Here is a 27,815-nt window from a genome sequence, read left to right as displayed (position 1 = left end):
TGACTTTGGAGGAAACACTTGATATCATAATACCACAGTTTTTCATCTTTGACTTCTTCAACAGCGAACACATGAGCTGGCCTATCAAGATGCATCACAGTCAAATTGGGAACCTCATTCCAATACAGCAATACAATCATTGAAGCTAACGTTGCAAGAGCATCTGCCATCCGGTTTTCATCTCGAGGGATATGATGAAACTCAACCTTTGTAAAGAAAGTTGAAATCCTCCTCGCATAGTCTCTATATGGTATCATGCCGGGTTGATTCATCTCCCATTCACATTTGATTTGATTAACAACCAAAGGTGAATCTCCATAGACGTCCAAATACTTGATTCTGAGATCAATGGCCTCTTCAAACCCCATAATGCAAGCTTCATATTCAGCCATATTATTTGTACACTTGAAAGTCAATCTAACTGTAAGTGGAAAATGCGTGCCTTGAGGAGTAATGATCACTGTCCCAATGCCATTTCCATACTGATTAACAGCTCCATCAAATACCATGCCCCAACGAAAACCAGGTTCTGGCCCTTCTTCAAGCAACGGTTCATCACAATCTTTCATTTTCAAGTAAAAGATCTCTTCATCAGGAAAATCATATTGCACTGACTTGTAATCTTCGATCGGTTGGTGAGCCAAATGGTCAGCCAAGATACTACCTATGATCTCTTTTTGAGATCGGTATTCGATATCATATTCTGATAACATCTACCAACGGGTAATCCTCCTAGTTAAAGCAGACTTCTCAAATATATACTTGATCGGAGCCATTTTGGATATCAACCAAGTGGTATGATTCAACATATACTGACGCAGACGCTTAGCAGCCCAAGCCAATGCGCTACAAGTTTTCTCAAGCATAGAATACCGAGTCTCACAGTCGGTGAATTTCTTACTGAGGTAGTAAATTGCAAATTCCTTCTTTCCAGTTTCATCTTGCTGACCTATAACACAACCCATACTCTCTTCAAGCACAGTCAAATACATGATCAATGGTTTTCCTTCAACAGGGGGAGACAGAATATGAGGCTCAAGCATATACTCTTTGATACAATCAAAAGCTTTAAGGAAATCCTCAGTCCAATCAAAAGACTGATCTTTCCTAAGAAGTTTGAATATAGGCACACATGTGGCAGTCATGTATGAAATGAATCTTGAGATATAATTCAAACATCCGAGAAAACCTCTGACTTGCTTCTCAGTTTTGGGCACACGCATCTCTTGTATTGTTGTGACCTTGGCAGGATCAACTTCAATACCCTTCTTGCTGATAATAAATCCCAACAATTTACCAGAACAAACACTGAATGTACACTTATTGGCATTCAAGTGGATTTTGTACTTCCTCAAACGCTGGAATAGCTTCAACAAATGCTCGACATGCTCTTCTTCATCAATGGATTTAGCAATCATATCATCAATATAAACTTCAATCTTTTTATGCATCATATCATGAAAAATAGTAGTCATTTCTCCTTGGTAAGTTGCACCAGAATTCATTAAACTGAAAGGCATCACTCTATAACAGAATGTTCCCCAAGGTGTAATGAATATGGTCTTCTCCATATCTTCGGGCGCCATCTTGATTTGATTATATCCGGAAAGTCCGTCCATAAACGAAAAGACTTTGAATTTAGTTGTATTGTCCACCAATATATCAATATGTGGTAGAGGGAAATCATCTTTCGGATTGGCTTTATTCAAATCTCTGTAATCGACACACATACGGACTATTCCATCCTTCTTCGGAACAAGCACAATACTGGCCACCCGTTGCGGATACTCAGCAGCCACAAGGAAACCAACATCAATCTGCTTTTGCACTTCTTCTATAATCTTTACTGCCATATCAGGATGAGTCCTTCTCAACTTCTTCTTGACTGGCAGGAATTCTGGCTTCAATGGCAATTTATGCTCCACTATCTCAGAATCCAAACCAAGCATGTCTTGATAGGACTAAGCAAACACATCTGAATATTCTCGAAGAAGATCAATCAACCCCTTCTTAACATCTTGACACAGTCGAGACCCAATCTTGACTTCCTTCACATCATCTTCGGAACCCAAGTTGACTAACTCAATCTGCTCTTCGAATGGATGAATGACTTTTCCTTCATGCTCAATAAGACGAGACAATTCATCACTTACTTCTTCATCACTTTCCTCCCCAACCTCAAACACAGGGAATTCAAAATTTGGAGAAGGAGAAGGATCATTGTATTCAATGGGGTTAGAAACAACCTGCATAATGATTTGATATTTTGATTTTAGAGAAGTGAAATTGTGACCAAATATTATGCAGATGGACAATTATATTATTTATTTATGTTTTTTGTGATTACCATTTTCAGAATAAAACAAAAAGTAAAAACAAAACATCATAGATGTGGATGAAGAGAATTATATTTTACTGATGATCAAATTGAAATGCCCAAACTATGTTCACTTCTCCCTTAAGCATAGGAGAAGGATTTTCAAAAACAAATAAAAGCAATTACTTAGATCGATGCATAATAACAGGAATATCAATAGCAGTCCAATTGTTGCAAGCTTTTCCATGCGTCCCAAAATTGGTGTAGTCTTCCTCTTCGTCCTCCTCTAGCACGGAAACTAAGTGTTGTTCATTACCATGAATGAACCTTCCGCTATGGAAACTGAGTTGTACATCTTCATATCTAACAACTGATGAACCTTGTTGGAAACCCAAACCGGCTCTACTCTGGTTGTCGGAGACCTCTACCACTCGTCCCCATTGATCAGACTGACCATCTTCAACAATCTTCCTTGCATCTTTGAATGAGGACATGGGTGCCCCAACTCTCTTTTCAAAAGTAATAGATAAGGCTTGGAACAGAGTTCCAACCTCATCCTCAACTTCAACTTAAGAGAAAGATGACAGGTGGCTGACCAACAACGCCTTCTCCCCGCCAACAATAACTAGCTTCCCATTCTTGACAAACTTGAGCTTCTAATGCAACATGGATGTAACAGCTCCCGCCTCGTGAATCCATGGCCTTCCCAATAGACAACTGTAGGCCGGGTGGATATCCATTACTTGAAAAGTAATTTGGAAGTCACTCGGACCTATCTTCACTAAAAGGTCCACTTTTCCAATCACAGTCTTGCGCGAGCCGTCGAAAGCTTTGACGATCACGCCACTATATCTCATAGACGCTCCTTGGTATGAAAACTTGGAAAGTGTCGACTTCGGTAATACATTCAAAGAAGATCCAATGTCTACCAACACATTTAACAAAGCGTCATCTTTGCAGTTCATGGAGATATGCAAAGCCAAGTTATGATTCCTACCCTCCTCAGAGAGTTCTTCATCACAAAAACTGAGATTATTGCAAGAAGTGATGTTAGCCACAATATGATCGAATTGATCCACCGTAACATCCTGTTCCACATAGGCTTGCTCAAGAACTTTCTGTAGTGCTTCTTTGTGCGCTTCCGAATTCATCAGCAGAGACAGTACTGAGATCTTCGAGGGGGTTTGGAGCAGCTGCTCCACCATGTTGAACTCACTTTTCTTAATTAGCCTGAGTACTTCATCATCATCATTAGGCTTCAAGTCCCTGGATTCACCAGACTGACACCTTGGAGCACTAACATATTCTACTACATGCACATCCACTTTCTTACTGACAGACAAATCTTCCATATTCTTTGGGAACACCGGCCCAAACACATGATCGTTGTTGGTCATCTTAGTAACATCAGCAATGCTTACAACAAAACTGGTCGTAGGTAACGGGACCTCTTGACCATCTTTCACCATAGTAGCATAATACTGATACGGGACAGCTTTATCAAATGCATATGGGACTGGACCCGCCAATTGTATTACTAATGGTGATACCGATCTATTGCTGACGCTGTTACTACTACTGTTGTTATAATGAATAACCACTTTCTAAGGAGTTTTGAAAATTGGTACTATTACATTGACGTTGTCATCGATATGAAGGGATTGAACAATTTGGATCAAGCCTTCATCTATCAACCGCTGGATGTCCCTCTTTACAATCATACAACCTCGAGGATTGACACTACAGATAGCACAACCATCATGGTCATGCTCACAATCGCTAACCAAGTAAATATCCTTGTGCATCCTCACCAAGGACCTCCTAATAAAGTGTACATCGAATACCTTGAACTCTCCTGGATAACCGTCCACCATATTAACAGATGAATTTCCATGGGTAGGTAGTGGATTGGCTTTGACATTCGGCACTCGATCCTCAAAGGACACCATTCCATTCTTTACCAGCTTCTGAACTTCATACTTGAGAGGGTAGCAGTTCTCTATATCGTGGCCAGGGGCTCCTTGATGAAAAGCATAGTGCAGTTCTGGTTTGTACCACCATGGAAGTGGTTCGAGAATTTGCGGAGGATTTCTTGGTTGTAACAGGTTCTTGAGAACCAAAGACAGATATAGTTCTGCATATGTCATTGGAATTGGGTCGAAAGAGACCTTTTTCCTCTCAAAATTTTGTTGTTGGTATTGTTGTTGTTGTTGTGTGTGTTTGTTCGTTGTTGTTGTTGACGTTGTTGTTGTTGAAATGGTGTTGACTGATTTTCTGAAAATACCGGAATTACTGATGAAACTTGATGATGATGTTGATGGGGTGGTTGATTTCTTCTTAGCTGAGGCCTCCTCTGCCTCCCCACAAATATTTCATTGGTCTCGTTCTCTTTATTCTTGTTGAAACTATTACCATATCTCTTGCTAGATGACACCTCCTCTCTAGACAACCGTCCTTCTCGGACACCTTCTTCGAGCCTCATCCCCATGTTTACCATTTCCGTAAAGTCACTAGGGGCACTGGCAATCATACGCTCATAGTAAAATGAGCTCAGGGTCTTAAAAAAAATCTTAGTCATCTCCTTTTCCTCTAAAGGAGGGGTAATCTAAGCAGCAAGCTCTCTCCATCTTTGCACATACTCCTTGAATGTCTCTTTATCCTTCTGAGACAATGACCTTAACTAGTCTCTATCGGGAGCCATATCAACATTATATTTATATTGTTTCACGAATGCTTCTCCCAAATCATTGAACATGCGGATGCTCGCACTATCAAATCCCATGTACCACCTCAGAGCGGCACCGGTCAAGCTGTCTTGAAAATAATGGATCAAAAGCTGATCATTATCAGTTTGAGTAGACATTTTCCTGGCGTACATCACCAAATGACTGAGTGGATAGGTATTCTCTTTGTACTTTTCAAAGTCATGCACATTGAATTTCACCGCAATCTTCACATTCGGAACCAAACAAAGTTCCGCAGCACTCTTCCTAAACAAGTCCTTATCCCTCAAAGTTTTCGACTCCTTACGCAGCTCAAGGAATTGGTCCTTCATCTCATCCATATTCTCATACACATCAGGACCCTCAGGCGACTCAGAATGATAGATGGTGTCTTCTACACGAGGCAGGGTATGCACAACAGGCGGCGGCACAGAAATGACCGGGCTAGATGTCAGCATAGAAGCAAATGTAGGCGCAAAGCCTTCAGGCACAAAATTCGGCGGCATTCCCCACGGGAATCTGGAAGGCATATTGGGTGCGAAGTGAGCAGCAGTTGTAGGAATGGTAGAGGTAGCCACCTCTGAAATGATAGTCCTCTATGGAGGAGGAGTTGCAGGTGTTGGAGAAGACTAGCTCTAAGTAACTAAGACTAACTCCATCATGGCAGTCAGACGGGAAATCTCATCCTTCAGGTCTCTATTCTCTTGCTCTAGATGCTCCATAATCTTTGAGTGATTGGCACGGGTATTGTATCTATGAGTCAGCTTGGCTGAAGCACAGAAGAAACACCAATGAGACATCTGGCAAAAGAGAAGCCTGCTACGCAAATGATGCATGAAATGCAATACCTGTTTATTTTTATTTTCAGGAAACTTTCTATATTATTTGCAAATATATATATATATATATATATATATATATATATATATATATATATATATATATATATATATATATATATATATATATATATATATATATATATATATATATATATATATATATATAACAATAATTGAAACAATTTGATATGACCATAAAATCTCTTTTATTTATATAATTGGAAGGATTACACTTAGTACAATTTTGAAAACCAAATGAAAAATACAAGAGAAAAGGAGACTAGTCATCATAAGGATCCCTAACAACGATGTCAGAAGATCTGGATGTAGGTACATACTTCCTTCGAATGTGTCGGATCTCGGACTCAAAAGAAGCCTTCATCCGAGTCTTCTCTAGGACAAGCTGATCAACAATCTTCTTCCAAGCAACGGAAGGCTAAGGCATACTAGAGGAAGATGAAACCTCTGGCTCTCTTTTTCTCTTTGTCACTTGATCTTCACGCAGATCAATAAGTGCATCTTTGTCCTTGGACTCAAGCTGCAACTCCTCATGGTTTCGGCTCAAAGCATGGAAATGCTCCTCCCACATATCCTTTTCTTGCTTCATCTTGGCGAGCGCGTCTTCCAACTCTTCTACATATTGGTTAGGGAGAGTTAATGGCTCAACCACAACCATAGACATAGGTCTTTCACAAGCATAAGGCATCTTCAATTCCAAAGCTCTCTTCTTCACCCAAAGAGTGTAAGCTTCCAAAGCCATACAATTGCACGGACCAAGCTCATATCTTCCCTTCCTATGCACATTATGCCAAGCAAGCACAATCTTCTGCTTCAAATGTTGGGGATCTTTACCCTCTTGATAGAAAAGACCTTCTACCAAAGTGTTATTAGGTTTGTCTCTCAAGGGGAACTCAAGTTGACGACGAGCCTAAGCAGGGTTGTAGTTAATTCCTCCTTGTGTACCAATGAGAGGCACATTAGAGAATTCATCACAACAATCAATAATCTCCAAACTGCTCAATGCAGAATCATACCAAACTATATCATCATTAGTGAGAGACATAAGTCTCTGATACCACCGTAGACATTGTTTGTTCTCCATAAAAGCAGGTGTCTGAGGCAAAGTGCAAAATAAACTACTTGTACAGAAGAGGAATGCAACAAACAATCGTCCCATCACCTTTAAAATTCCTTAGATGCAAAGAGAAGTACATATCACCCAACAAAGTAGGCACAGGATTCCCAATTAGGAAAATCCAAATGGCGTTAACATCAACAAAACCATCAATGTTAGGGAGCAAAGCTAATCCATAGATGAGCAACACAAGGATAGCTTCAAAAGCATCCACACTACCGGCTTGAGCAAAGGCAGTAGCTTCCTTGATGAGGAATTCAGAAGTCAACCCAAATAATCCTCTTTTCTTCCCCCAATGAGCCTCTATCTAAGACTTCTTCAAGTGAAGAGCTTCAGTAATAAGATGAGATCTGGGAATCACCTCCAATCCACTAAAAGGAACTTTGCTAGAAACAGGTATTCCCAAGAGATGGGCATACTCCTCCAACGTAGGCACAAGCTGATAATCAGGAAAAGTGAAGCAACAGTAGAGAGGGTCATAAAACTGAACCAACACACTCAGAAGTCCTTCAACTACATCAGCACACAAAATAGACAAAAGCTTCCTATGACGTTGTTTAAAGTCCAAGGGATCTAATACAAAAGATGCTTGCTTCCTTAGCTCTTTCAAGTCGGGACATCTGAAACTATACTTCTTAGTGTTTCTTCGTTCACAATCCATGGTCTAAACAATTTGCGAATAATACCCCAGTTCCTTGAAATTTTCGTGTGATGAATGTTATGATGTGCATGAATGCATGAATGCAACAATCACAAATAAGGGATCACACACAAGGAAAACAAATAAAGGTCAAGGGATGAATCAAGTCATTGTCAAGATCAACCATCCATTTTGGTGGATTAGGGTTTACACCATATCAACACCCAAGTTCCATTGATATTGACAAAACATGATTGGATCAACCAAGAATCGAGGTTTTGTTGTGAGTCACGAGCATGGAGTCTGGGTAAGAACCATCCCAAAGGAGTGAACTAAGGATAAAACACGTAGATCGTGTTCTAAAAATTTCTCAGAGTCTTAATTCTATCTATCGGATATTACAGGTTAGGATGACTGACTCATCAACCCATAATACTCTCAATAGAAACTCGTCTGAGTGTAGTATCGCGTAACAACTGTTATCAAGTATACACTTGAACAATCTCCACACTACATCCTAAGTAGGCCAAGAGTCGTCACTTAATTTCTGTAGCGGTAAATTCATGACCATCCAACTATGGATAAGCTAGACATCAATAAAACCAGATTCGCCACCGTGCTTTTATTTTTTCCAAGGGAAAGGGAAAAGTACGAACGAAACCCAAAAGATAAGAAGTTTTCAAATCAAAACTAATAAAATGCCAGAGATTACAGGTAAGGGGGCTGGTTACACAAAGGGAAGGTGTTAGCACCCAAAGTGTCCTAGGTACTCCTAGGGAGCCCTTTTTTGTGTCCATATGTGTTTTTTTACAAAGGATGTTTGCAAACAAATAGAATGGGGAGATGAGAAAGGAATTCATTAATTATATTTTTGTGTTTGACAAGACCTTCGGACTTGTGCCTACGTACCAACATAAAAATGATGGATCAAAACCTCGTAGTTCGTGGTATCAATTTTAAAGTGAGTGCATTGCTTTCAACAAAATTTTAAGTTTGAAAGGCACAAAAGTCCTAAAAATGGTTTGAATGGGTGTTATCTCTTTTTGGATTTTGAAATTTTAAGTCAAGTATAGTTAAGTTCATTTATAAATTTTGATTAAGAAAATGAGTTTAAAAATGCAATGGCATAAGGCCAAAGTTTCTAGCTTGCAAAATGGTCAAAGTTTAAAAATCAACAAACACAAGAAAAGAAGACTTTTAAAAGGAGGGACGTATTTTGAAATTAAAGAAGTGGGGAGGAGATGAAGAGACTAATCCTAAGCAAAAATTTAAAAGTTGAGAGTTGAAAAGATCTGACCAATGGGCTGCAATCCAATAGACAAGAATGTCATATAGAAACCCAAATTTCCCTTGGACTTTAGAATCAAGAAATATCAATACACAAATAGCAAGGTGAAGAGCAAGGCATCAAATAAAGATATCCACATCCAAGTTTAGCAACTCCATGATCTTCTTCAAGTTTTGCCCATGTAGCAGATGACTTCAAAGGATGGCATAAGTCACAGGTTCAAAATAACAGCTTCACAATGATCATGTTGCAGATGAACTCAAATGGGTCTTCAATGATGTATCAGATGAAGTCTCAAATCAAAAGCACTTGGTTTCATGAAAGTTGGCATTGACCAAGTCCTTTGCATAGGGAGTGTTGCCTAAATTCTAAGTCCAATTGTGTCATATCAAACCAACAGTCCACACCAAATATCTTTTAGGGTTTTTGTTGTTATTATTATATACATTAAGGTCAAAAGACCACACAAACAAACAAGTATATGCAAACACAATATATCACAAAAATATGGTCCAAGTGGACAAAGTGAAAATGACATTAACATAAACAACTTGAATAGTATGAATAATGGCAAATGAATAAAGCTTAAAAATTAAAGTGCATTAAAAGTAAATGACTTGAAATTAAAATGTTGGTTGTTAATGTGTTAGAGTTTAGTATTGTTTTTGCTTTTGTTTGTTTAAGTCATTCTTTGGAGAACACTCAACCCACTTATCACAAGCATGAATCCTTTTGAGCTAAGACATCTTCCAAAGGAAGTAAAAAAGGCCAAGTTTCCACACAATACCATGAAAGAGGGGAGACTTACAATCTCACTAACTAGAATGCTATGCCTTTTGTGTCAAAATTTAGCGCTATGTTAAGTAATCGTAATTGGACTTTTGTAGAAGTCACAACTATTTGAGGCCGGGCAATAGAATTTTGGTGTTAATGCATGTTAGAGACATAGTATAAGGGACTATGCTCATGAAACATACCACACACAAAAATAATATGCAAAAGTGGGGGACTTAATCTCATCCATACTTATGTTGATTTTGCAATCAACTAGGTTTAGGATATAGAGATATTATAAGTCCATGACATGAATGTATAAATAAGGGGAATGAGATGAAGAGGGGGGGGGGGGGGGGGGGGGGAATGGATCAAACACGAATTGGACAAAGGAGGACTTTTACCAAATTAAGATCATTCATTCATTTTGAAAGATGGAATGTACATTCCATCAATCCCCTAAATCCAATTATCTTAACCTAGCAAAGTCAAATCAACCTTGACCAAGGCCCAACAACATAAGTCAAACTCACAAAGTCAAATAAAATGGTTTCACACAATTAATTTGGCATTTAATCCATTAAAAATATTAAAAATAATGCATTAAATTAAATATGGTTGGTCAATTTCCTAAAACCTCATCAAAACACCAAAGAAATGGCCATGAGATTTATCATAGGTCAAACAAGGTCAAAGGACCTTGGAGAAAAAAATTCACAATTTTTGGAAACTTAAAAGTATTTTTAAACAATTAAGAATATTCACAAAATCAATTAAATCATGAAATATATTAATAATGATCCAAAAAATAATTTTAATTCAGAAAATGAAAGAGGATTTTGTTTTAAATTTTTTGGTGAAACTCTCATTTTTTTGGATCAATATTAAATTTAATATGAATTAATGAAAATATAAGGAATAAAATGAAAATCAATTAAATTAGAAAAACGTGGACCACTAGATCTCCCTCATTAATTGAGGTGGCAGATCAAGTGGTGGAGAACGCGCGTTCCATGGTACACGCTAGTCAGCGCGCTACACAACTGGTCATCACAAGCAACGTTCATGATTAAAACATTTTGAATTGATCCAATGGTCAGAACACATCCAGCGCATCGCCAGAGCCAAGTGTCGGTCATCTTCTCCGATGACCCTGGCGTGCCTGGTTCTCTCATCACCATCACATAAATGAAAAAGGAGGACATGATCTTAAAGAAAAAATGGCATAGATCACGAATCTGACCTCAATTTAAACTAACTCCGAGTATATTGAGAGATACGTGGAGTTGAATTTTGAGGTGTATGAACAGAGTTGCTTCGGTTTGGCCTCAAAGCAACTCAATCTTCTTGCCTACATTGGTAGGACTTCAGACAACCAAAGATCCAAGAGAATTGATGAGAATTAAGAGAGAATCGAAGAGAAGAAAAATCTGGAAAAATACCTTCAATGTTGTGCAGAACTGAATCTCTCTTGCTTCAATTCGTGCTTGATCTTGCTTATGGAGCTTGCAGAAGTAGATTAGGAATGGTACAAGGCTTTGGATCCTGGAGTTCTTGAATCTCCAAACAGTGAGATTCAAACTCAAATTTCAAGTGAAATTTATCAAGTTTTCCTTTGAATTGTGAGGGTTTCAATGGTTGAAGGCAAATCTGGCACGCAAGGTCCTTCAAATATGATGCAAGGGACCTCTATTTATAGCAAAATGTAAGTGATATTTGCACACTTGAAAATGCTTCCAAAATTGGAAATGTGAAGTCCACTCTTGCATGGGCATGTACAGGCCCATGAAGCTACTCAATTAGGTCCAAATACAAGTGAAATGAAGTCTGAATAAGAACTGTGATGAAAGGAAAAGATGTATTGATGTTTGAAACATGATTCTTGCCAATTGATACAACCCTGTTCAAGCCATGCGCAGACCTCTCAAACTTTGTCCAAAAGGAATGAATTTGGACTCTTTGGAAAGGTTAGATCAAGAGGAACAACTCTTATGTTGAACTCTTTTCCATTTGGAACTTATACCATGGTGAATTTTGAGGTGGAAGTTTGGAAATTTCAACATGTCAAAATATTTTCTAAGTGTCAAGCCATATGTTCAATTATTCCACCTTGGCTAACTTCTTATGTGAGCTCCAAATGAGAAAAGTGTCTTCATCAAAGTTGTATCTCTTTAAAAAACCTTAAAAATGGTCACAAATTTGACATCATTTGGATTTGGGATGAATGAGTTATGCATTTTTGAAGTTGAGGAAAATCACTTGTTCAATGGTATTGGTCCAAAATGACCTATAATGTATCCTCATATCACATGCTCATAAAAGTTGATTCAGATCTTCCTCCAAACATAAAAGTTAAAGTAGACACATGTGAATTGGATTGAGAAAGTTATGGCCTTGGTAAGTTGACTTTCAAATTAGGGTTTAGACAAAATGACCTATAATGTTTCAACATAAAAAATGACTTTCCAAGAAAAACTAACTCTAGACCTAAACATGAAAGTTGTTTTGAATGTAATTTAGAGTAACTTTTCTCTTGGAATAATTTTCATATGATGAAAATTGTAGGAGATAGGGTCTAGGGGGACCCAGTTTTGATCAGATGAATTCCTCTGGTCAACCACCATCAACCACCTTGCTAAATTGCAATTTTATTGACTTTTTGGACTCATGGGAGATCATATATGCAGAAGATGATGAAATTTGAAGTGTCCCTTGAAGTATTTGATCAATTAGTAAAGAAGCTTGTTGAAGAAGTTACTCAAGATACCCAAATGAACTAGGGTTTCCAAGGCAAACCAACTCCAAACTCTTGAAGAATGCTTGATCAAAATAACATGTACAGATCATGGGGACTCATATATTATGCCTAGAACCATTTTGGATCATTCCTTGGTTGTGCTCTTAGCAATGAGGGTCTTAAACCCTAGATATGAACTTGATAGATCAATGGTGATCATGCCCTACCTACAAAAGAGTTAGACAAATGAAAAGACATATTTTTGGTATTTTTGTTAGTAAATGATAAAATACAAAGTATTCTATAAACACACGGTGCTTGGTGATCTCTCCCAATACAAACCCAATGAATGAGGGGTGAGGAGGATGCCAGGGTATGATCCCAATGTCAATGCATATGATGAGATAGCATGAGGGGTCTTAGGGTAAAAATTGGGGTCTTACAGTGACTCTAATTTTATTGATGTTAAGCTTATCCATAGCTTGATGGTCATGAATTTACCACTACACTCACCATCTAAGTCCAGAAACAGTGTGTTCCGTCTAGTATTCGACAAAGCAATCGAGTATCGACAATTTTATCGTTCTCTGTTCTTAGCTCACCATTTAAGTCCAGAAACATTGTGTCCCATATAGTATTAGACAAAGCAATTGAGTACCGACAATTTTTCCCCTAAGCTTTATAGCATCTTAATTAGGCATTGCATTCATACTCTTAATGCATCAATACCCTAATGTGTCCACAAGCATAGATCTGAGTGATATTGTTCTTGGGGATCTCACCCATTGTTTTGCCTTATAATATCACTTGTGCCACACTTAACTTTCTTGGTCTCTTGTACTTATGTACTTGGCATCTACATTCATTCATCACTAACCTCATGCACTTAGGTATATCTTTGCTCTTGTGGTATGTTTGTGTCTTTTGCAGTTAAATGGGGCAAGCTTTAGGCGATTTGAATATCAAAAGAAATAAAATTGTGGTTTTAATCATTCAAATATAATCATTTTATATTGTATATCATTTTGTGCATGGATTTCAACATCATTTGGCCTTTACTTGTGCAAGTCATCACAAGGAATTGCTTCACTAGCCTTAAGACTGGTTTGGTTGACTTCCAAAGGTCCTAACTTTTCCATCAAGGAAGATATGAATGTGGTACTTTTTGTGTTGAACTCTAATATCCATAATCTACCACTTATATTCATATATCAAGAACAAATTGTGGATGGAAAACCATTTTTGAAGGCAAAACATCTCAAGGTGTCTAGGGTTTTGACCTAGTTTTCAAGTTGAACTTCCCAAGGTCATAACTTAGGCAATATTTATCATTTAGAGCCCATTATTTTTCTATATGTTCCAATTGAGGCCCTCTACAAATTTTATTCATTGTTAAAAAGGATATTATGTTTGGTTTGGCTTTTGGGTTTAGAGGTTTCCCTATGCAGCACCCTGATTTTTGCCCAACTTCAATTAACCATAACTTGGTCAATTTTCATCCAAATGAGGTGGTTATTTTCACCACATAAATATTTAGGTCATTCCTAACAATTTTCCTTTTGATGACAAAGTACAATTTTGAATGGAAGCTCATTTATTTTGGGAAGTGATTACATTTCATCTTTGGTTTCTATTGGTTTTGGTCCAAACTTCAAAACATCATAACTCTCTCAATGTTTGGCCAATTGAGGTGGTTCTTTTTGAAACGTTAATATCACAACCATTATGAACATTTTATCTTCACACATCGAAGGCCAATTTTAAGTGAAAAGGGGTGAATGAGGTCTATACATTATAGGTCATTTTTCCAACTTCACTACCCCATAACTTTCTCAGTTTTGACCCAAATGAGCTGGTTCTTTTTTATATGATCTTATTTTTCATTATCTACAACTTTCATTTATTATCCAAAAGGAAAAAAATTCATATATCAAAGACTTGTATTGCAAGCCTCAAAGTTGCCAAAATTGTCCAAGAAGTGGAAAAGTGAGGTTTTTATGTAAGAGCTTTTGGGGTGTTTTTCCAACTCAAACACATCACAAATGGTTCATATGGATTGTATGCATCATTGTTTGAGGTTTATTCAAGCCAAAACTCAATTGACCATATTGTATCTTGCCTTTCAAATTATCCATTTATGTCACATAGCCATTTTCCTAATTACACACTTTGGAGTTCAATTTTTGGTACCATTCCACCATATACCAATTATGTGATATGTGTGCATCAAGATATGCCATGGTTGAGGGTCAAACCATGACTTGCCTTCCAACCCGAGCCATGGTGAGTTTTGGACCAAAAGTTTCTTTCTCCCAAACCAATTTGCCTTGCTCCAATTGGACTTCAAACAGATGTTACAAAGCCCATTTACACTTACTGTTTGTACCCATACATGATTTGTACCATGCCAAAGCTCCACATTCCTCATTTTTTCTTTTTTCACATTTTTGAAGCAAGTAACACAAAGAAGCAAGAGCATTGACAGGTGGCCACGATTTTGGTTGCAAAATAGAATGGTGGAGAGTCTATTGTGCCTGCACATGCCTTTTGCAAGGTACAAAAGCCACCTCATCAAAACTTGGTTTGCAAGAATAACCAAAATTCCACTTTTCCCTCTAGCCTAATCCAAATGATTCATCAAATGACCAATACACCCCCTCTATAAATAGAGGCTACGGCACTGTTATTTTCAAGCTTGGATAGCCATTGAGCCTCTGCATATTTTCCATTGGAACCTCTGAAATTTGAACCGATTCTCAAAACTCAAGCACATTCAAGCTTTCCATTTAGCTCAGCAAGGTTCCCTGAAGTTTAGTAAAGGTGTAGCAACTTGAAGCAAGCAGAATAGTGACTTATAAAGGGAGAACTAGTGCTCTAAAGTCAGCCATTTGAGTGATCTTCAAGAGGTGTCTAACCTGAACCAAATTGTGATTTTCTTGATACCATGTTGTTCGAAATTTGTTACAGATGATCACTATGCCATTTAATTGCATTTTCATGAACTGAGTAGCATTTAATTTCAATTTGTAGGCTAGGGTTTCATTTTGGTACTAGCTTCGATTTTCATTACTGTTTGTTTTTAAATAATTCTGGATCATACCATCTTACTCGCATGAGATTCTGAGCAACTTTACTCTTTTGAGTTTTTCATTTTGAAGCTTTTTGTATTTTTCCAGAAATCGACCACCGCCCATGGTGGTCTGGTCGTCTTCTCAGGCGACTACGCCCCTCCCTCCAAAAATTCAAATTGGACCAATGGGAGTGTGACGTGTGGTCCCTCCAAATATTTGAATTTGTTTTGGTTCCCATGCATTAGGAAACACACGCTATGATGTGTCTCCATTAGATCAGATGGCTTACATTGTGCCACCTCATTAATGAAGGGAATGGACTGATCTGCGCACTGCCCTACCATATACTTGGTTCCCCTAATTTCCACTAGATCATATTTTTATTAATTTTGAAATTTATCTTATTTATTTTGATTATTTAATTTTTCTCAAACCCTTTGGAATTTGAAAAAAAGTGTCCAACATGAAAGTTGTTTGGAATAATTTTCTCTTCCATAATATGATTTTTATTTATTTTTTTGACTAATAGAAAATTAAAAATCATTTTTCTGTTTTTATGTAATATTTTTAATGTATTTAAATCTTAGTAATTTCAGATTACATGATAAAAATTCCAAAAGAAAATGGGAGTGATCCTTATGTAATAGGTGGCACTTTTGATTCTTTGAGCTTTCTATTTTGAAGCATTTTTCATTTAGTTTTATTTTAGGGTTTATTATCCGTTTATTTCCAAGGTTTGAAAACCCTAAGTGTTTCAAATTGGGTCATAAATGGTAGATGAGTATATTTTTGGTTTCCATGGGTGATTAATGGAATTTTTCATGTTGAGCACATTTTCTTTTGAAGCTTATTTATTAAGGTTCAAATTAGGGTTTTCCTTTTGCCCTTTTTGCTTGATTCAAGTTATAACTTGTTCTTGGTGCGTGGTCACTGTGAAATGATTGTATCTTTGGTTTCAATATGAGATTTGTACAATTTTCTATGTTGGAAGTTGCCTCATTTGATCCCTTTTTCAATTAGTTCTTATTTGTGCTTTGATGTTGGTGTTTATGTTTGTTTTTTACTTTAGAATGCACCTCTAATCTTGATGCTTGATTTATGATTATATTGATGTTTGCATGACATTTTGGAATATGTTTGCTTCTATCCAGTTTGAATTTTTTGGTCCTTTTCATTTTCATTTGATTTTATGTTTGATTTGACCTAGTTTTGGCATGTTTAAGTGACACATTGTATGATTAGGACCGTAACTTATTTGATACTCATCTTGAATACAATCCATGAACATTATTGGTTTATCATATAATTTTGTCTCATTTCATCTTCCCAATTGTTTTTTATGTCATGTTTACTGCTTGCACTTTTTGTTCAATTTTTAAGCATCTTGTAGATTAGGGTTTATACCTTGCTAGCATGCCTTATTTTGATTCCCATTTTGTCAACTTGCATGATTGATGATGTGTCTCAATTGCATTTGATTCTGATCTCACTATGTCTCATTTCATATGTTAAGTGTTTTTGCATTTTCATTTCATTTTTTTTAGAAAGCATGTTTAGCTTGCATCCCATTTGTGACATGCCTTGATAACCATGTTCAAATATGCTCTTCCTTGCGTGAGAAGAATATCCAAGACAATATATGTCATTCTGGACCCACACTCCTTCATTTTATCTTTTTAAGTTTACTAACAATTTTGATTCTAGTTATAGTTTAAAATTTATTAAGTTATTGCATTAGCATTGTTTCTCTTCTTGTTACATTCAAGAGTGCTCCATTCAAACATGGTGAAAAATAAAATTACCAAGAGGAAGAGACAATCCAAATCAAGTGAGGCCAACAAGAGATCAAGAGATGTCTTATCTATTCATTTGATTAGATGCTTTCACATTTCCTTTTATTTTTGAGATTCCATGTGTGAAAGGGAAATATCATCTTAGGATTAGTTTAATTTTCTTGCTTTTCAAAGTGATGTAATAAGGATACTATGGATACTATATTTAGAGAGGGGTATGAGACTTTGCATGAGGGGTAGGTTAGAGGTTGTATGCTTTAATGCCTTAAAATAAAATCAACCTAAAATCAACCATTCAAACTAAAGTTAATTTCTTGCATGAAAAACTTTTCACCATCCTTTGTCCATAACTTAGAAAACCACCCTCTTCGCATGTCAAAACACTTTGCAAAACACCTAATAAAGGCTTTAACCTAATCAAATATTAAAATACACAAACTTCACCTTTACTTTTAACCCCCGCACATACTTGGTCCATATACCAAGCACCCAACCAATGTTGTAAGCCGAGTGTCTTTTAAGTCTCGCAATTAACCGGCCACAAGGGTGGACCATAAAAGAGAAAGAAAAAAAATGATGTATAATGGACATCATATTAAGTGAGAAGGCATATTATCAATTGCTCAAATAAAACCAACCAATGCACAAAATAACCTTTTCGGTGAACTACGAAGCTTTGATCCTTCATTGCACTTAGGGGGTACGTAGGCATGAGATGTTCACACAAATCTTTGCAAGCATAATAAAAAATACAACATCTTCCTTTACTTTTCTTATTTTAAAACTCCCTCGCCATTTCTAATACCCAATATAAGGCAAACAACATATATGATCAATGGTTCCCTTGGACTACCAAGGATGCGAAGGGTGCCTAACACCTTCCCTTTGCATAACCGACTTGCTTACCTAGATCTCTTTCTTAGGGTTTTATCGATACTTTCCCTTTCCATGTATTTCGATACAATAAAGTTCGATGGAGACTCCTGCTTTATTGGTTCGATTAAATAAAGATAACCTAATATCTTGCATTCAAAAATCCCACCGCGACAGGTTAAAGCGGCATCGTATGCAAATGTGACCAAGCCAGTTGTTGTAAGGGTTATCAAGAATCAAATTATATGTCGTTATGCTGATCCAAGTAAGATCATTAATAATAATGGATCGAACTTTAATAATAATATGGTGGAAGCTCTCTACAAAGACTTCAAAATTGCACATCATAATTCTTCTCCATACAGACCTAAGATGAATAGGGTTGTTGAAGCTGCAAACAAAAATATCAAGAAGATTATCCAGAAGATGGTTGTAACATACAAAGATTGGCATGAAATCCTCCCATTTTCTTTGCATGGGTACCGTACATCCATCTGCACTTCAACAAGGACAACCCCTTTCTCACTTGTTTATGGCATGGAAGTTGTGCTCCTAGTAGAGGTTGAGATCCCATCATTGCGGGTATTGGTGGAAGCCAAGTTGATTGAAGTTGAATGGTGTCAGACCAGATATGATCAGTTGACTTTGATTGAAGAGAAAAGACTGACTGCCATGTGCCATGGTCAGTTATATTAGCAGAGAATGAAGAAAACTTTCAATAATTAGGTCAAGCCTCGTGTGTTCAGAGAAGGTGACCTCGTGCTCAAGAAGATTCTATCTTTCAAACCTGATGCTAGGGGCAAGTGAAATCCTAATTATGAAGCCCCATATGTTGTTAAGAGAGCCTTTTTAGGCGGTGCTTTGGTTCTTACAACTATGGATGGTGAAGAGTTCACGCGTCCTGTGAATGTCGATGCAGTCAAGAAATACTTCGCCTAAAAAAGAAAAGAACAAATCTGTAAGTTAAAAACCTGAAAGGGAGGCTTAGGAAAACTTAGAGACAAACGTTAGAGACATAGTCAAGAAAAAATGAGTGTCTCGGTGGATTGAAAACCCGAAAGGGCGATATAGGCAAACGTTAGAGACATAAAATAGAAAATTCATTACGGTAGATTAAGTACCCCACCTTGGGGAAATCTAGACAAAAATAAGGGATTATGGCAAGTAACTGCATCCGGCTGGTCCTGATCGTTGAAGCAGTTTTGAGCAATCATTTTGTTCTAATTAATCCTTCTTAACCAAAGACAAGCACAATAGATTTTGAAGTTGGTAGGGAGAGTAGTGGTCATTGTGTTCAATGTAGCTGTTGGTTCTATGTGTTGGCATCAATTTTGGTAAAACCTAGAGTTATCGCAAGTTGTCACGAGTGTTGTCTTGACATGTGATATCAGTTTCCTGCAGGATGTTTTAATATAGTTGTGCAGGATTTAGCTGAGATGTCAGACCCGATGTTAAGACATATGTATACAGAACATTCAGTCTGAATGTTATGTATCTTAAGATTGCGCTTTTCATGCAAATCTGTGTGTGATTGATGCAGAAAATGAATGCGTCATTAAAGGAGTGATTTGATTTAAAACCAGATTGATTTATTTTCCAATAGGGGATGATCAGCTGTCGTGAATAAGAAGATACGCAAGAAAAATAGATTTAGGGTTTATGATGTCCAGGCCCATTCAAAAGCTTCTATTTAAAGGCCATGTAAAACCTGGTTTTGACACACAAGAAACGAACAAAATAGTGAGAGAGAATAAGGGTGTTAGTCTTGTGTGAGCTTGTGTATTGTGAGCCATTCATTCATCCTATTGATGATTGAATTGGACTGACTTTTGAGTTATAATTTGTCCACTCTAAGCTTTGAAGCATGAGTGTGTGTTTACTTGGTTGAAGCATTTAAGCGAGATCAAGTATGTGTTCTTGAAGAGTGTCTTCTTTCTTTGTAATATTTGTTTTTATATCACTGCTGTGATTGAGGGGGAGTGAGTAGGGTCTCATATCTAAGAGTTCTTAGATAGAAGTCACACGGGTAGAGATTAGGTGAAAATACTGTAACTTGAAGTTGTTTACTGAGAGTCTTTGAACTAATTATGTTTAGTGGATTTCCTTCCTGGCTTGGTAGCCTCCAGACGTAGGTGAGTTTGCACTGAACTGGGTTAACAATTGCTTGTGTCACTTGCTCTATTGTTTCTTTATCTTTTATCCTATTTATATTTTAGTTGTTGTTCAGATATTAGTGTTGTGACATTACCTTCAACATCTCATATCCGATACCAGAGTTTCAATTGGTATTAGAGCAGGCATCCTGCTCTGGTTCTGGGTGAGATCTTGGGACGTTACTTTCTAGTACTATGGATAGAGACGGAGGATCTGTTCACAGACCACCAATTCTAGATGGATCTAACTATGACTACTAGAAACCTCGAATGGTAGCCTTCTTGAAATCTTTGGATAATAAGGCTTGGAAGGATGTTCTAAAAGGCTGAGAACATCCCGTCATTACTAAGGAAGGAGAAGTTACAACTGATAAGAATGCTGAGGAAGAATGGACCAAGGAGGAGGATGAACTAGCTCTTGGAAACTCTAAAGCATTGGATGCTATCTTCAATGGGGTTGATAAGAACATCTTCATACTGGTGAACAACTATGAGGTGGCTAAAGATGCTTGGAATAATCTCAAAACCACTCATGAAGGTACCTTTAGAGTGAAGATGTCTAGATTGCAGCTGCTTACCACCAAGTTTGATAATTTGAGGATGAAAGAAAAGGAAAGTATTCATGACTTACATATGAATATCCTTGAAATTGCTAATGCCTCAGAAGCCCTGGGTAAGAAGATGTCAGATGAAAAACTTATGACAAAAATTCTCAGGTCACTTCCCAAGAGATTTGCCATGAAAGTGACAGCCATAGAAGAATCTCAAGACATCTGCAATATGAGAGTGGATGAGCTAATTGGATCCCTCCAAACATTCGAGTTGGAGATGAGTGATGGATCTGAAAAGAAAGCCAAAAGCATAGCCTTCATGTCTAACACTAATGAGAAAGAGGAAGACAGTAGTCAGGATACTGATGAAGATCTGGAAAATGATGTAGCATTACGGGGGAGACAGTTCAACAAACTCCTGAAAAGGATGGATGTAAGGTCAAAGTCTAATGTCAAGAACAACTCATTTGACATTAGTAGGTCCAATGATGCTGGAAGAAGAACAAAACCTGAGGAAAAATCCAAACAAGGCAAAGGAGTTCAGTGCCATGAATGTGAAGGGTATGGACACATTAGAGCTGAATGTGGGACCTACCTCAAGAAATAGAAGAAGAGTCTTGCTGCTACTTAGTCTGATGAGAGTGAAACAGAAGGAGAGTCTGCCAATCTTGTGACTGCCTTGACTGGAAGATGGGGTTCTGATGAAGACTCTTGTGATGACAAAGTAACCTTTGATGAATTAGCTACTACCTACAGAAAGTTGTGTTACAGAAGTGAAGAAGTGTGTCAACAAGTGGAGAATCAGAAGAAGTTGATAACCCAACTAGAGGATGAGAAGACAGAACACTTAGAAACCATTTCTAAGTTGAAGATCAAAGTCGTATTCTTGAACTTCAAACTGGATGAGATGACAAAGTATGTCAGAATGCTAAATAGTGGATCTGACACCTTAGACAAAATCATCCAGACTGGAAAGATGGCAGGAGACAAGTCTGGCCTTGGGTTCAATGAATCCACTCCTGAGTGTAGTCACACTGGTAGCAAACAAAAGATGTCACATCAGGTGTCTCAACATCACAAGGAAAGACAACATAAAGGAAAACATCAAAGATGGAGATATCATTATTGTGGAAAATTTGGCCACATAAAACCATTCTGCTTTAAGTTGTATGGCTATCCTAGTCCTACTCATCATCAACCTATACCCAAACACCACATCCCGGTTAACAGAAAACAGTGGGTTCCTAGGGCTGGTGCTACTAACTTGATAGCTCATACTTCCTTTAGAGTTTCAGCCAAAGAAGACTGGTATTTTGACAGTGGATGTTCCAGACACATGACTGGAAGCAAAAACCTGCTAATTGACCTTCAACCTCGTGCCACCAGCTATGTGACTTTTGGTGATTGAGCAAAGGGTGAAATCAAGGGGATTGGAAAGATAAACTGCCTTGGAGTCCCTAACCTTGATAATGTGCTACTTGTTAAAGGATTGACTGCAAACCTGATCAGTATCAGTCGACTGTGTGACCAAGGTCTAAATGTGAACTTCACAAAAACTGAATGTTTGATTACAAATGAAAAAAATGAGGTGATAATGAAAGGAGTCAGGTCTAAGGACAACTTCTATATGTGGAATTCTCAAGAAACTGGTTATTCATCAACGTGTACTCTAGCTAAAGAAGAAGAAGTAAAATTATGGCATCAAAAACTGGGACATCTGCATCTTAAAGGAATGAAGAGGATTATATCTGTTGAAGCTGTCGGAGGAATCCCAAAATTAAAGATTGATGAAGGAAGAGTTTATGGTGAGTGTCAGATTGGAAAGCAGACAAAGATGTCACATCAGAAGATCAAACATGACACCACATCTAGAGTGCTGGAACTTCTCCACATGGACTTGATGGGACCTATGCAGGTGGAAAGTCTTGGTGGGAAAAGGTATGCTTATGTGGTGGTGAACGACTTCTCCAGATATACCTAGGTAAATTTTATAAGGGAAAAAATTTGATGTATTTGAGGTGTTCAAAGATCTTTGCCTAAGACTTCAAAGAGAAAAAGAAAGTCAGGTTATCAGAATCAGAAGTGATCATGAGAAAGAATTTGAGAATAGTAAATTTGCTGGATTCTGTTCATCTGAAGGAATCAGTCATGAGTTCTCATCTCCCATTACCCCTCAGCAAAATGGTGTAGTAGAAAGGAAAAATAGAACTCTCCAAGAATCTTCCAGAGCTATGATTCATGCTAAGAAGTTGCCTTACCACTTCTGGGCTGAAGCTATGAACACGGCCTGCTTTACTCACAACAGATTAACCTTGAAGAAAGGGACCCCAACTAATTTATATGAATTCTGGAAAGGAAGAAGACCTACTGTCAAATACTTCCATGTGTTTGGTAGTAAATGTTATATCCTGACTGATCGTGAACAAAGAAGGAAAATGGACCCCAAGAGTGATGAAGGAATATTTCTGGGTTACTCAACAAACAACAGAGCATTTAGGGTTTTTAATTCTAGAACAGAAGTAATGATGGAATCTATTAATGTTGTTGTTGATGATCAAGAGACTAATGTCACAGACGATGTTGAAACATCTCTAAATGATGCCCCAGCTAATCTCCTGGACAAAAGTAATGAGAGTGAATCCACTCAAGCTGAACCTGAAGCTGATAAAATTAATAAGGGACCCTCTATCATAATTCAGAAGGATCATCCAAAAGATCTCATTATAGGAGACCCAAATAAAGGGGTCACCACTAGATCATGGGAACTGATCTCACATGCATGTTTTGTGTCCAAGATTGAGCCCAAGAATGTCAAAGAAGCCTTAACTAATGAATTCTGGATCAATGCCATGCAGGAAGAGTTTGTCCAATTCAAGAGAAATGAAGTATGGGAATTGGTTCCAAGACCTGAAGGAATAAATGTTATTGGAACAAAGTGGGTTTACAAGAATAAATCTGATGAACAAGGGGTGGTTACTAAAAATAAAGCAAGATTGGTAGCACAAGGATACACTCAAGTTGAAGGACTTGACTTTGATGAAACATTTTCCCCTGTAGCTCTCCTGGAGTCCATTAGATTACTGCTTGGAGTGACATGTATTCTAAAGTTTAAACTGTTCCAAATGGATGTGAAAAGTGCCTTCTTAAATGGTTACTTAAATGAGGAAGTGTATGTTGAACAACCTAAAGGGTTTACAGACCCAAATCTTCCAAAGCATGTGTATAAGTTGAGGAAAGCCCTCTATGGGTTGAAACAAGCTCCTAGAGCTTGGTATGATAGACTTACAGTGTTTCTCATTGACAGTGGATACAGGAAGGGAGGCATTGATAAGACCATATTTGTCAAAAATGAAGGAGGAAAACTCATGGTGGCTCAGATATATGTGGATGATATTGTGTTTGGTGGGATGTCAAATAAGATGGTTCAACATTTCGTTAAACAAATGCATTCTGAATTTGAAATGAGCCTTGTTGGAGAACTAACCTATTTTCTTGGGCTACAAGTAAAGCAGATGGAAGATTTTATCTTTCTATCTCAAAGAAAATATTCCAAAAATATTGTTAAGAAGTTTGGCATGGAGAATTCAAGCCACAAAAGGACACCTGCTCCTACTCATCTGAAAGTGTCTAAAGATGAAAATGGTGTCAGTGTGGATCAAAGTCTCTACAAAAGCATGACATGGAGTCTGCTATATCTCATAGCAAGCAGACCTGACATTGCTTTTGTTGTAGGTGTATGTGCTAGATATCAAGCTGAGCCAAAGGTGAGTCACATAAACCAAGTGAAAAGGATCCCGAAATATATCAATGGCACTAGTGACTATGGGATGCTATACACTCATGGATCTGGATCTGTGCTGACTGGATATTGTGATGCTGATTGGGCTGGAAGTGATGATGATAGGAAAAGCACATCAGGAGGATGATTCTTCTTGGGGAACAACTTAATATCATGGTTTAGTAAGAAACAAAATTGTGTGTCTCTGTCCACTACTGAAGCTGAATACATAGCAGCTGGAAGTAGTTGCTCTCAAGTGGTGTGGATGAAACAGATGCTGACTAAATACAATGTCATGCAAGATGTCATGACATTGTACTATGACAACCTGAGTGCTATAAACATTTCTAAGAATCCTATTCAGCATAGCAGGACAAAACATATTGATATCCGTGACCATTTTATTAGAGAACTCGTGGAGGATAAAATTGTAGCCCTAGAGCATGTTGCTACTGAGATGCAGCTAGCTGATATTTTTACAAAGGCCTTGGATGCAAATAAATTTGAATTTCTAAGAGGGAAATTAGGGATTTGTATTTATGAAAATTTGTAGCAATTAAGATGGAGTGGAAAAGGTAATCAAATTATTGTCTGCTTACTTAAAATAAAGCGCCCCATTTATGGTAAATCATCACCTAGTATTGGAAATATCATCTATTACCTTTTCACACGCAACCTCACTACCTAATCAAACATTTCCAACTCCCTGCTTCTTCCTCAAACTCCTCTGCTAGGGCAACTGAAATCCTTCCACAAAAACGACAAGATGTCACAACATCAAACTCCATCTGGTTCAAAAACTACTAAGCATACTCACAAGGATAAAACTCCTTCCATGGACTTTCTCGATGATGAAATTTTGGATGTGGTTCCTCTATTTGTTATTCCAGGCGAAGCCCCTGACTCAAACCATCCCAAGGATGTGTCTGCTTCTGCATGCCCCACTCAAGGTAACAACTCTAGTATCCCTTCTAGCTCTACTCATGCCACTAGTTCTAAGGAAGATATGCACCACACTGATCGTGTCATAAGAAACCTAGTCACTAAAATCCTCACTGGAGGACATTCTGTAAAGGGAGTCTCTACTCCTCTGTCTAGAATGTACCCCTCTCCTGAGGTTGAACCTCATAGTGAGAAGGATGATGATTCCTCTAGATTTGAGAAGGATATGGCTGATGAAGGTTTGTGCTCTTTAGGGAAAACTGTGTCTGGTAAAAAATTTATGGCCTCTACAACTGCAAATGTTTCACATTCTGAGAAGCATGATTCTGCAAACAATGTGTTTGACCTAGAGGATGATAGGTCTGATGATCAAGATGATAGATTACTTCATCACTTAAAGCCTAGTGTGGCTAAGCGGATGAAGACTAGAAAAGGTAGATCTGTGGCTGAAATGATGTCAGCTAAAACAGCTAAGAAGACTGCTGGTGTAGGTCCTTCCAAATCTTGGAGCAAAGTTGATGTGAAGAAGAGGAAGGTGGGAGAAGTTTCTGAGTCTGACGAAGATGTTAAGGAAGATGTCCTTGACATCTCCCCTGTGAAGAGGACAACTGTGAGGAAGTCCCCTGTGAAAGTTGTTGTTGTGCATTTGGACAATATCTCTTTCCATCGTGAAGATGGAGCTGCCAAATGGAAGTTTGTGATCCAAAGAAGGGTGGTTGTAGAAAGAGAGTTAGGCAAGGATGTTGTTGAGGTCAAAGAGGTCATGGACCTAATTAAGAATGTTGGGTTAATGAAGACTGTGGCTGGGTTATCTCAGTGCTATGAGGGATTGGTTAAGGAATTCATTGTCAACATTCCTGAAGATATTGCTCATAAAAACAGCAAGGAATTTTGTAAAGTTTTTGTGAGAGGGAAGTGTATCACATTTTCTCCCACTGTCATTAACAAGTTTCTAGGAAGAGGCATAGAAGGTGCATGTGAACTGGAAGCTACAGACAATGAGGTTTGTAGGGAAATTACAGAAAGGTAGGTGAAGGAGTGGCCTAGTAAAAAGCATCTTCCTGCTGGGAAGCTGACTGTTAAGTATGCCATATTGCATAAAATAGGATCTGCAAATTGGGTGCCTACCAACCACATTTGCATAATTTCAAATACCCTGGGAAGATTTATCTTTGTTGTTGGTACCAAGATGAAATTTGATTATGGTAGATTTATGTTTGAACAAATTGTCAAGCATGCTTCTACTAATGCAGTAAAGTTGCCTATAGCCTTTCCCTCAATGATTTGTGGGATTATTCTAAGTTAACACCCTGGGATTCTGAGTACCAATGACCTACCAAGTAGAAGAAAACCTGCTCTATAAGTACACTATAAACTTTTTGAAGGTAGTCATGTCAAAGATATTGTCATGACATCTGCTGTGAAAAAGCCAGCCTCAAAAGGTGGACTTATTGTTGAGCTGAAGGAAGTGTGTAAAGAGCTCGATGTAGGAATAAGGGTAGCAATAGCTAGGAAAGAATCATTGGATGCCATGATTGCAAGCTTGGAGCAAGTTGAAGGTGAGAATACTAAACAGGCGAAGGAAGCTGAAGCCCAAACCTCTAGTCAGAGGTCTGCAACTAAAGATGATACAAGTGGTAATTCTGTTTCTGATGCTGATGAAGATGCAAACTCAAGCTCCTATGATTAGCTCTTTTGAAGTTGGCCCACATTCATGTGATGATTTTTTTTCTTTGCTGTGGTGATGGATGTTCTGGTTTTTTTTTGGCAGTTATGTTCTGTTGCTTTGATGTGTATTTTTCTAGATTTTCTGGATTTTTTGGTTTGTTGGATTGTATCTCAGCTTGTTTAAAGCTGTGTATGTACTTGGATCTGTAACACTTAACCTTTGACATTCTGATTTTTTGACTGAATAGACATTTATTTTGTCTCTTTGGTCTCTTTTGGCTAAAAAGAGGGAGAAGTAGCTAAAGTAGCTATATGATGCTATAGTAAATATGTTATAGATGATGTTACAGGTGATGTTAAATGGATGATGTTGGAGATGATGTTAAATGGGGAAGTGTTCTGTATGTTACAGATGATGTTAGAGATGATGTTAAATGGGGAAGTTGTAAGACCCTAATTTTGACCCTAAGATCCCTCATGGCATCATATCATTGCTCAGTGCATTGCCTTAAGGATCATAGCATGGTTGG

The 27,815-nt window shown here is 37.7% G+C and overlaps 1 protein-coding gene across 1 annotated transcript; it reads left to right on the top strand.

The window, feature by feature from the left end:
* The first annotated feature begins 25,441 nt into the window (after positions 1 to 25,441).
* On the top strand, positions 25,442 to 27,307 carry LOC127102276 (uncharacterized). Its single transcript, XM_051039668.1, has 3 exons — positions 25,442 to 25,856; positions 26,133 to 26,643; positions 27,007 to 27,307. Exons 1-3 carry the CDS (start codon positions 25,442 to 25,444, stop codon positions 27,305 to 27,307), a joined length of 1,227 nt encoding a protein of 408 aa, XP_050895625.1.
* Positions 27,308 to 27,815: the final 508 nt, after the last annotated feature.

The sequence above is a fragment of the Lathyrus oleraceus genome, chromosome 7, assembly GCF_024323335.1.
Source record: "Lathyrus oleraceus cultivar Zhongwan6 chromosome 7, CAAS_Psat_ZW6_1.0, whole genome shotgun sequence".
NCBI lineage: Eukaryota > Viridiplantae > Streptophyta > Magnoliopsida > Fabales > Fabaceae > Lathyrus > Lathyrus oleraceus.
Note: the sequence above shows the minus strand (reverse complement) of the source record. Positions and strands in the feature narration are given on the sequence as shown.

Bases quoted from the DNA above. Each gene is read 5' to 3' on its own strand.
- LOC127102276 (XM_051039668.1), top strand. From the start codon at position 25,442: ATGTCACAACATCAAACTCCATCTGGTTCAAAAACTACTAAGCATACT. The intron at 25,857-26,132 runs GTTTGTGCTCTT...CTTGGAGCAAAG, and splicing joins GAAGGATATGGCTGATGAAG to TTGATGTGAAGAAGAGGAAG. The intron at 26,644-27,006 runs GTAGGTGAAGGA...TTTTGAAGGTAG, and splicing joins TGTAGGGAAATTACAGAAAG to TCATGTCAAAGATATTGTCA.